This window comes from Mustela nigripes, chromosome 5 (assembly GCF_022355385.1).
Source record: "Mustela nigripes isolate SB6536 chromosome 5, MUSNIG.SB6536, whole genome shotgun sequence".
NCBI classification, from domain to species: domain Eukaryota; kingdom Metazoa; phylum Chordata; class Mammalia; order Carnivora; family Mustelidae; genus Mustela; species Mustela nigripes.
In genome coordinates, this window is record NC_081561.1 from 26,973,393 (window position 1) to 26,984,434 (window position 11,042).

General features: G+C 44.3%; 1 protein-coding gene across 1 annotated transcript in view; it reads left to right on the forward strand.

Moving 5' to 3' along the window:
- Positions 1–10,795, forward strand: part of RPP21 (ribonuclease P/MRP subunit p21) — a 17,145-nt gene extending 6,350 nt beyond the window's left edge. Inside the window, exon 6 of the mRNA XM_059399726.1 lies at positions 9,237–10,795. Within this exon, the coding sequence (XP_059255709.1) occupies positions 9,237–9,379 (143 nt within the window). The 3' untranslated portion in view covers positions 9,380–10,795. The remainder of the gene's footprint in view (positions 1–9,236) is intronic.
- The last annotated feature ends 247 nt before the right edge of the window (positions 10,796–11,042 follow it).

Below are 11,042 nucleotides of genomic sequence, written 5' to 3' on the forward strand. Positions count from 1 at the left end.
GGAGGATGTCCCTGGCTCAAAGGTGCTTAGGTAGCAAAGATTTCAGATGGGACAGCATTATCTCAGGATCCCTGGGGTCACAAGAAGAACAGGGGTGCCTGAATGCTACAGGATTCCCAGACATCAGAGCAAGGAAGCAGGCTGAACACAGGGAGTCCAGGTGCCAACTTTCTGCTCAATTTTGCCATAAACCACAAAAGGCTTTACACTTGCACAATTGCACTCCAGGTAGGGGCCTATTACAAGGCAGAAGCCTGGAGAGACTTCCCTCCCTTTCCACCAATCCCCCACCAGGAATGACTCAAGTCCACGTCACAGGAGCCCATAAAGTTTGGAGACTTGAAACTGGGTCACTTTCCTGAGCTAAAAATGGTCAGTCACAGGTGGAGTGAACACAGAGTTCAGATGGAAACCAGGGAGACAAGGGTGACTGACTGCTTTTCTGTGAGGGATCACTAAAGAGTAGGGGGCATGAACTTTCAGTTCCAGTGCTAGAGATCATGGTGCCACCGTTTTCATCTCCCCACTGTGTAAAGGGACAGGAAGGGCTAGGTAGGGAGAGATAGAGGGCTATGCAATCAGGCTCACAGAAATCCCCAAAATGCAGAAGTGGAAGGAAACCAGAGATAAGGGAAAACTCCAGACCACCCTGCCCTAGTGTTCAAGTGCAGAGTCTTATTTATGACAGTTTCCTGTGGTCAACAGAAAATAATCAAACCCTAAAAGGAAGTAAGCCATGAAAGATGTTATCACTAGTCCTTAATCAATGGTGCTGCCAGTAGAGAAGTCAAAAAGATTTTAAGTTCCCTGGTTAGCTTTCAATAAAGGACTGCTTAAAAGACCTTGGTTGCAACCCTGTCTGGACTCCTCTCACTCCTGGGAGCTTTTCCTGTATCCTTGCTTAAAACTCTTATCACTTTACTCACTCTCCTTTATCTGGGAGATTCATTCTTTGACTCCTTGAGACAAGAACCCAGCTCTGAAGCTTCACCATCAGTGCTGAAAGCCTTCAAGGAGCAAAATATCACCCCATAGTGGAATCCAGAGCTTCTGACATTAAGCCTGGCCACTTTGCAAGGGAGACATTTCCACCAGGGCAAAGACACCTGAAAATCGGCACAACCGGCTCCTCCTCCAGAAGATGAGCAGGAACAATTCACTAGCGAAGTTTACTGATCATAGAAAACTGCACAACTTCAGCTCTTGGGGAAAACAGTATATACCATTTGTGGGATTTTTAAAAATTATTCCTTAGTCTTTCAATTTTATTTTTTCCAGCTATTTTTTTTAAGATTTTATTTATTTATTTGACAGCACAAGTAGGCAGAGAGGCAGGCAGAGAGGAGGAAGTAGGCTCCCTGCTGGCAGAGAGCCTGATGTGGGGCTTGATCCCAGGACTGTGGGATCATGACCTGAGCGGAAGGCAGAGGCTTTAACCCACTGAGCCACCCAGGTGCCCCTCTTATTTTTTTTTTAAAGAATTTATTTATTTATTTGACAGACAGAGATCACAAGTAGGCAGAGAGGCAGGCAGAGAGAGAGAGGAAGAAGCAGGCTCCCCGCCAAGCAGAGAGCCTGCTGCGGGACTTGATCCCAGGACCCTGAGATTATGACCTGAGCCGAAGGCAGAGCCTTAACCCACCGAGCCACCCAGGCACCCCTATTTTCTTATTTTTTCAATTATTTTCTTTACTCATTTTTATCTTTATTTTCATATATACATTATATATTTTTTCATTGTACATTTCCTGTCATTGTATTTTATTTTATTTTATTTTTGTATATATATAAATTTTTCTCTTTCCAGTTTTGGGATCTAGTTTCTTTTCACAGACCAAAATACACCCAGGATCTAGTTTATTGTTTTGTTCTGGTTTACTTCTTCTTGGATTTTTTTCTTATTTTGTTTTGTTTTTGTTTTGTTCTGGTTTGTTTTTTTCTGTTGTTATTATTTTCATCTTTTCTCTTTAATCTATTCTGTTCTCAATATATTGATGAGACAGAGGAACTCACCCCCAAAAAAAGAACAGGAGGTAGTACTCACTGACAGGGACTTAATCAATAGGGATAAGTAAGATGTTGGAACTAGTTTTCAAAACAATGATTATAAAGATACTAGGTAGGTTTAAAAATGCTAATACTAAAACAAAACAAAACAAAAAAACTATTACTGAGATGGAGTAAAAAATGGAGGCTCTCACCGCTAGGATAAATGAGGCAGGAGAGAGTCAGCATATAGAAGACAAAATGATGGGAAATAGGGAACCTGGGAAAACAACTACTGGATCACCAAGGGAGACACTGGGAAATCAGAGATACCATAAAGCAAAATAATATCCAGATGATAGGGGCCCCAGAAGATGAAAAGAGAGAGGGGGGCTGAAGGTTTATTTGAACAAATTATACCTGTGAACATTCCTAATCTGGGGAAGGCAATGGGTATTCAAGTACAGGAGGCACAAAGAATGCCCCTCAAAATCAATAAAAATAGGTCAATACCTCCACACATAGTAGTGAAGCTTGCAAATTTCAGAGATAAGGAGAAATTCCTGAAAGAAGCCCTGGGACAAGATGTCCTTAAGCTACAAGGGTAGAAACATAAGGATGGCAGCACACCCATTTGCAGAGACCTGGCAGGCCAGAAAGGACTGGCATGATATACTCACTGTGCTAAATGTGAGAGATAAGCAGCCAAAAATACTTCATCCAGCAAAGCTGTTATTCAGAATGGAAGGAGAAATAAAGAGCTTCCAGGACAAACAAAACAAATTTGTGAACACTAAAACAGCTCTGAAAGAAACAGTAAAGGGATCCTTTGAGCAGAGAGAAAAGCCAAAACTAATAAAAATCAGAAAGAAACAGACAATCTACAATAACAGGGACTTTACAGATAATAGATGGCACTAAATTCATATCTTTCAATAATTACTCCTGAATGTAAATGGCCTAATGCTACAATCAAAAGACATAGGGTCGGGGCGCCTGGGTGGCTCAGAGGGTTAAGGCCTCTGCCTTCAGCTCAGGTCATGATCTCAGGGTCCTGAGATCGAGCCCCGCATCAGGCTCTCCGCTCAGCAGGGAGCCTGCTTCCCTTCCTCTCTCTCTGCCTGCTTCTCTGCCTACTTGTGATCTCTGTCTGTCAAATAAATAAATAAAATCTTTAAAAAAAAAAAAAAAAGACATAGGGTATCACAATGGATTTAAAAAGACAAGACCAGGGGCGCCTGGGTGGCTCAGTGGGTTAAGCCGCTGCCTTCAGCTCAGGTCATGATCTCAGGGTCCTGGGATCGAGCCCCACATTGGGCTCTCTGCTCGGCAGGGAGCCTGCTTCCTCCTCTCTCTGCCTGCCTCTCTGCCTGCTTGTCATCTCTCTCTGTCAAATAAATAAATAAAATCTTTAAAAAAAAAAGACAAGACCAGGGATGCCTGGGTGACTAAGCCAGTTAAGCATCTGTCTTCTGCTTAGGTCATAATCCCAGGGTCTGGGGATTGAGTCCTACATTGGACTCCCTCTCAGTGGGAGCCTGCTTCTCCCTCTACCTGCCACTCACCTGCCTGTGCTCACTCTCTGTTTCTCTCTCTCTCTCTCTCTCTCTCTCTGACAAGTAAGTAAAAAATTTTTAAAAAGAAATAACCAAGATCCATCAATATGATGTCTATTAGAGACTCATTTTGGATACAAAGACACCACCAGATTGGGCGCCTGGGTGGCTCAGTGGGTTAAGCTGCTGCTTTTGGCTCAGGTCATGATCTCAGGGTCCTGGGATCGAGTCCTGCATTGGGCTCTCTGCTCAGCAGGGAGCCTGCTTCCCTTCCTCTCTCTCTGCCTGCCTCTCTGCCTACTTGCGATCTCTCTCTGTCAAATAAATAAATAAAATCTAAAAAAAAAAAAAAAAAAGGGAGGGGGGAAAGAACCATTTATCATGCTAATGGACATAAAAAGAAAGCTGGGGTAGAAATCCGTATATCAGACAAACTAGATTTTAAACCAAACTGTAATAGGAGATGAGAAAAGACACTATATCATAATTAAAGGATCTATCCAACAAGAAGATCTAACAATTGTAAATACTTATGCTGAAAGACCTGCGGATCCCCTTACCCAAGAATTCAACACTGCCACAGGATGCAAACAGCAAGACGTTCTTTATTGTTTCGCAGGCGCCTGCGGGTGGTCAGCGCGCGCCTGCGGGTGGTCAGCAGCTCCTGCTAGCTGAGCACACCAGGCTGGGGTAGTGCAGGATTTTTATGGACAAACAAGTTTCGGGAGGGGCTGAGCTGACTGATTGATAGTTTGAACAGGCATACTTGGCGTCAGTGGAGTGGATCAGAGGACCCATGTGCGAAAGCAGACAAAGCAATCTTACAGAAGCAGAACTGGCCGGTAGTTAGCCCACGCATGCGAATGAAAGCACTATCAGGATATTGAAGGCCTGGTTACTATCAAGCCAAGGCTATTTTCCCTCTAATGAGGCACTAACATAAAGACAATTGGGAGTCTCCTGGTGAAATGTTACATTCCTGCTATCAAACGTAAGGTAACTTCTTTGTTGTAAATCTCAAGGACATTTGCAAACCAAGGGAGACTCCTACCCTGCAGGACTGTGATTTCTGCAAGTTAACTATTTATAATGCTACACATATGGAGGGGAGCGGGTGAGGGGGGGGGGTGCAAGGCGCCAGCTTTTGCTTTGTCCTCAGCCAGCCTCTTGCTCCTTAGAGTTGAGGGTTTAAGCAATTTTTCATTTCTTAGCAGAGCATTAGAAGCATTATTATACAGAAGCCAGAAACAGCTGGGTTAAACACAGATTTTTGCTATTCGTTATCCTGTTATGCTGCTTGCTGACTCCCTTATCTATGGTCAGCTGGCCACAGTTTCTTAGTTAGCATAAGCTGGTTATAAAAAGAATGTTAAAACTTATAGGCTATAGTATAGTTCTGACCTGGCGTCCTTCAATGCCCTTAACATGGAAGCAGCCAATTATATTGACCAATTAATAACAAACACATCAACAATAATACAATAATAGTAGGGGACTTTAACACCTCCCTCACAGCAATGGTCCTCACTCCACTGAACCTCACCTAGGTTCTAGAACTTCATCACAAGCACCTCAAAATTGAAATTAATTTTTTTGAAATTAATTTTGAAAGAAAAATCAAAGTCTAATATTAGAAATTAAAGCAAATAAAACCTATTTATTTAGCAAATTTTAAGGTACCTATTAAAGAAAATAATTATTTCTGGTGACTTTTGAATATAGAACTCTGTACATCCTTTATGGTAAATATTCTAAGGAGTAAGAGAACAACAAATTTATATAAAATTTTATTTAGTAATTTTATTGTTAGGAGTAGTAATTGTTGCAGGGTTTTTTTTAATATTTTATTTTATTTATTTGAGAGAGAGAGAGAATGAGAGAGAGCATGAACAAGAAGGTCAGAGGGAGAAGCAGACTCCCCATGGAGCTGGGAGCCCGATACAGGACTCGATCCCAGGACTCCGGGATCATGACCTGAGCCAAAGGCAGTCGTCCAACCAACTGAACCACCCAGGCGTCCCTAATTGTTGCAGTTTTAAAGCTATTTTATGTATATATGTTTTATGTATATTTTAGTATAAAGCAAATAGGCAAGTATGTCCAGGTTACTAGGAGCCAAGATTTCCAATTTCCCTGGTAAAAGATATAGAATACAGAATCAAGTCCAAGATGGTGAAAGAGGAGGAGACCTTAATTTCGTCTGGTCCCAGGAATTCAGCTAGATAGCTATGAAACCAGACTGAACACCAGCAAACAACCTGAGATCTAATAAAAGAACAGCTGCAACTCTACAAATAGAAAAGCCACCACTTCCTGCAAGGTAGGAGGTTTGTAGAAGAGAATCAGAGGCAATGCTGTGGTTTTGGAATATAGGTGAGATTCAGATGGGATCCAGAGCTGACAACCAAGAAAGAACTCTTGAGATATCTTTGGTGCAAAAAGATGGTTTTATTAAAGCACAGGACTGGTGGGCTGAAAGAGCTGCACTAGGGTTGTGAGCAGAAATTAATCATATACAATGGGGTTGGAGGAAGTAAGGAAAAAGGGAGGTTTCAAAAGGATTTTCACATGTTGAAGACGACCCCAGGAAACTGGAAGTCTAGCCCATTATCAACCTAAGGTTGTTTTTCCCTCTGGTAAAACATTAACATTAGATAGTTGGGAGGGGCACTAAGATGTTCAGTTGTTAAGTATCTGCCTTCAGCTCAGGTCCTGGGATTGAGCCCCACATCAGGCTCCCTTCTAGGCTAGAAGCCTGCTTCTCCCTCTCCCACTCCCCCTGCTTATGTTTCCACTCTCTCTGTCTCTCTCTCTCTCTCTCTCAAATAAGTAAAATCTTTAAAAAATAGTAAGATAGTTGGGAGCTTCCTGGAAGAAAGTCCCACTTATGGGTGGGTGGTGTCACAGAAAATCAGCTTGTATTTTGTCTTTAGCTAGGCTTCTGCTCCCTCATCAGCAATATATGAGTGGGGGGAGGGACGGTGGGGCTCCATCAACCGGCTATCAGCAAGTGATAGAGCAGTGGAGAATAAAATCAGAACTTTTATAAGTCTGCCCTGCTGGAGTGGAACCCTCCCTGGGACAGTGTGGCCACAGAACCCTCAGGGTCACAGAAAGGAGGGGGTGACTGAGCATGGCAGAGCTCCCAGATATCAGAGTGGGGAAGCCACAAAGCTACAAAGATGGAGCCCAGGAGTGGGCTCTCAGCTCGGTGTTGCCATAAACTGTGCTCCATAGCACAGTCGGGCCCCTCACTGCAGGGGCCCAATAAGCAGCAGAACTGGGAGAGACTCCCCTTCCTTCCCTGGGAGAAGCAGCACAGGAGCATGCCACAGGAATCTGCTGGGTTTGAAGACTCATAACAGGACCATGTGCTGGAGAAAGAAATGCTCTGTCACAGGCCAGGTGAGCACAGAGTGTGGCCAGACCAGGGAGACAGGAGTGACTGACTGCTTTTCTCCAAGGGTGCACCGGATGTGGGAAACAGAGGCGGAAGAAAAGTTACTAAGTTTCCTTACCCACTGACAAACCCCTGAAACAGGCAGAGTGACATTCCTCTAGGGACTCAACTGCCTCCACCTTAATACTTTGCTAAGGGACAAAAGGCAATCCTAGCCTGACCAACCCGCCCCAACCAGGATCCTGTGGGTCTACTTTAACATATAAAAATTCCTTTGGAAACTTCTTTTATCTCTAAACCCTCCAAGATACGGGTTGGCAATCATCCCCAAGCATGTAGCTCACCAATATTTATCTGAAAGTTCTCATGACTAAGGTTTTATTAGATAGTAATGATGGGGGAGCAGGAGGCTGACTGAGGACAAAGCAAAAGCTGGCACCTTACATGCCCCCTTCCCCCACACCTCAGTGACCTGTGTGACATTCATCAGGCACTCCTGGCTGCCCAGGGGAAAAAAAAAAATAGTTGTAGAGACCACAATCCTGCAAGACAGGAGTCCCTCAGTTTACAAATGTCCTAGTGATTTACAACCAAGAAGCTACCTTATCAATAGCCTAACTTCCAGAGACAAGTAACTCAGTTCCTAAAGCCCTAACATTGCCCTCCCCTCCATAAAACTGAAGGAGGCTGAGGCAGAAGGAAATGTAAATAAAGTTAAATTTCTTTTAAACCTAAAGCTCATTGACAAGGATGTGTGATAGTGATGAAGTTCTAGAACCTAGGGGAGGTTCGGTGGGCTGAGGTCTGGAGCCGATGACCAAGAAAGAATTCTTGAGACATCTTTGGTGCAAAATGGTGGTTTATTAAAGCATAGGGACAGGACCCTTGGGCAGGAAGAGATGCTGCTGCCGGGGGTTGTGAGAGATGGCAAGGTTATGTACCTTGCAGTTGGGGGAAGGTGAGGGGAAGGGAGGTTTCAATGGAGCTTTCATATGCTAAAGAGGGCCTACAAGGTACCGGGATAACAGAGGTCTTGCAGCTTGATCAGTGTTGTCTTTTGGCAAGCGATTCACATTTTTGCTATCAAGTGTCTTTGTTAGTGAGATTTGGGTTTAGAAGAAATTTAACTTTATTTAGGGCTTGAGGAACTGAGTTATTTGCCTCTGGAAATTGTGCTAATTGATAAGGCAACTTCTTTGTTTGTAGATCTCTATGACATTTGTAAACCAAGATTGTGATTTCTGCAAGTTAACTATTTGTTTTTCCGCTTATGGCAGTCAGGGGTGCCTGAGGAATGTCACACACATTACCTAGGGGAGCGGCTGGAGAGGGGGGTGCAAGGTGCCAGCTTTTGCTTTGTCCTCAGCCAGCCTCCTGCTCCCTCATCAATAGGAGGAATGTGACTTTCCACCAGGAAACTCCCAGCTGTCTTCATGTTAGTGCCTCATTAGAGGGAAAAACAGCCTTGGCTTGACAATAACCAGGCCTCCAGTATCCTGACCGTCTTCTTTACCATGACAGCCCTTCTGAACACCCCCTTTGTCCTCACCTACCCAACTCCTGTGTCTATAAGCAGCCACTCCTCAGGATAGCGGGGCAGCAGCTCTTCCTGCCCATCGGTCCTGTCCCCATGCTCTAATAAACCACACAATTTTGCACCAAAGATGTCTCAAGAATTCTATCTTGCCTCCGGACTCCACCCCACTTAACCTCACCTATATTCTAAAACTTAATCACACGGAGAAGTGGGGCTCCAACTTTTTGTCTTCCAGGCCAGAGATTTGGAGCTACTATTGTAAGGACCTATTTTATATTTTTATTTTAGCCAGAGGCTTCCATTGAGGTTAAACAATAACTTTGTTGTTTAACCCTTAAGCAGTCCCCCAGGGGACTTAAAAACAAGTCCTGGAAACCAGCCTCAGGTAACAAAGCTCAAATACAAGGGTAGGTCAGGCCAGGCGCATACTGTCTCCTAGCTACCAAGGTGATGGGCTAGTTTCCATGGCTACTGTGGGGTGAATTGTAATTCAATTAGCTGCCTGTGTATGGCCAGGCCCAACCACATGGCCTTTGCTCTATAAAAGGTAGCCTGGAAAGCAGAGAGGTGGCTCTGACCAGTCTGTTTGACGATCAGTTTGATTCTGGATGCTTGGCGCAAAATAAAGCTTTGCTTGACCTTCGCTTTGTATCAGTCTCACTCCTTTAATCATGGACCCATTATTGGGGCATCCATTTTTGGGGGGCCTAACACTATTTTCATTTTTTTTTAAAGAATTTACTTATTTATTTGACAGAGATCACAAGTAGGAAGAGAGGAAGGCAGAGAGAGAGAGAGGAGGAAGCAGGCTCCCCGTGGAGCAGAGAGCTGGATGTGCGGCTGGATCCCAGGACCGTGGGATCACGACTGGAGCCCAAGGCAGAGGATTTAAACCACTGAGCCCCCCAGGAGCTCCTGGAGGCTACTATTTTCATTTTCATCCTCTAAAGATGTGAGGAAAGACTTTGGGGAACAAAAGCCACATAGAAGGTGCCGAATGGTTCAGTCAGTTAAGCATCTGTCTTCAGTTCAAGTCATGATCCTGATGAGGGAGCAGGAGGCTGGCTGAGGACAGAGCAGAAGCTGGCGCCTCACACCCCCCCTCTCCACCTGCTCCCCTGCATAATATGTGTAGCATTCCTCAGGCACCCCTGACTGCCATAAAACAATAAATAGTTCACTTGCAGAGATCACAATCCTGCAGGACAGGAATCTCCCTTGCTCTACAGATGTCCTAGAGATCTACAAACAGGGAGGTTACCTTATCAATAGCACAAATTTCCAGAGGCAAATAATTCTCAGTTCCCGAAGCCCTAATGTCTCCCTCCCCACCATAAATGGAACTGGAGGAAGCTGAGGTAGAAGGGAATGTAAATGATAGCAGGATCATAACACCCCACCAAGAATCTCCCAACTATCTTTATGTTAATGGCTGGCCTAAAGATGGCATGGATCAAGCCACAAGGGCAAGACCTCCTCCCAGCACCTTGTAGGCCCTCTTTAACATATGAAAACTCCGTTGAAACCTCCCTTCCCCTCACCTTCCCCCAACCACAAGGTATATAACCTGCTATCCCTCACAACCTGTGGCAGCATCTCTTCCTGCCCAAGGGTCCTGTCCCTATGCTTTAATAAACCACCATTTTGCACCAAAGATGTCTCAAGAATTCTTTCTTGATCATCGGCTCCGGACCTCTGCCCACAGAACCTCACCAAGGTTCTAGAACTTCATCAATCCCATGGTATAGGGATCGAATCCTGCACTGGGTTCCCTGCTCAGTGGGAAGCCTGCTTCTTCCTCCCCCTGTCTCTGCCTGCCCCTGCCCCAGCTTGTGCTCTCTCTCTGTGTCAAATAAATAAGTAAAATCTTTAAAAACAAACAACAACAATAAACAAACAAACAAAAACAAACAGAGCAAACCAGAGCAGATTACCTAGCCCAGTCCCCTGGCAAGGGCAGTACAATTCTGCCTAGGGCATAGACACTTGAGAATCAGTGCAACAGTTCCCTCCCAAAAAGATAAGACCCAGAATAATATCCAGCCTAGACCAAGGTTAGAACTGCGAAACTCCAGCACTAAAACAAAACAAAACAACCTTCCAGCTTAGAGCTCCTGGGTGGCTCGGTGGATTGAGCCTCTGCCTTTAGCTTAGGTCATTATCTCAGGGTCCTTGAATCGAGCCCCGCATCAGGCTCTCTGCTGAGAGGGGAGCCTGCTTCCCTCTCTCTCTGCCTGCTTCTCTACCTACTTGTAATCTCTTTCTGTCAAATAAATAAATAAAATCTTTTAAAAACAAAACAAAACTCCTGCTCTAGGGGGAATACAGCACATAGAATTCATGGCTTTTTCCCCCATGATTCTTTAGTCTTTCAACTTTACTTTTTTTATTTCCTTTTTCAAACAATTTATTTTTTTAACTCTTTTTAAATTTTTTTAAGATTTTATTTATTTATTTGAGAGCAAGAGAATGAGTGAGAGAGAGAACAAGCAAGGGGAATGGCAGAGAAAGAGGGAGAAGCTGGTTCCCCCACAGCAGGGAGCCTGATGCAGGGCTTGATCCC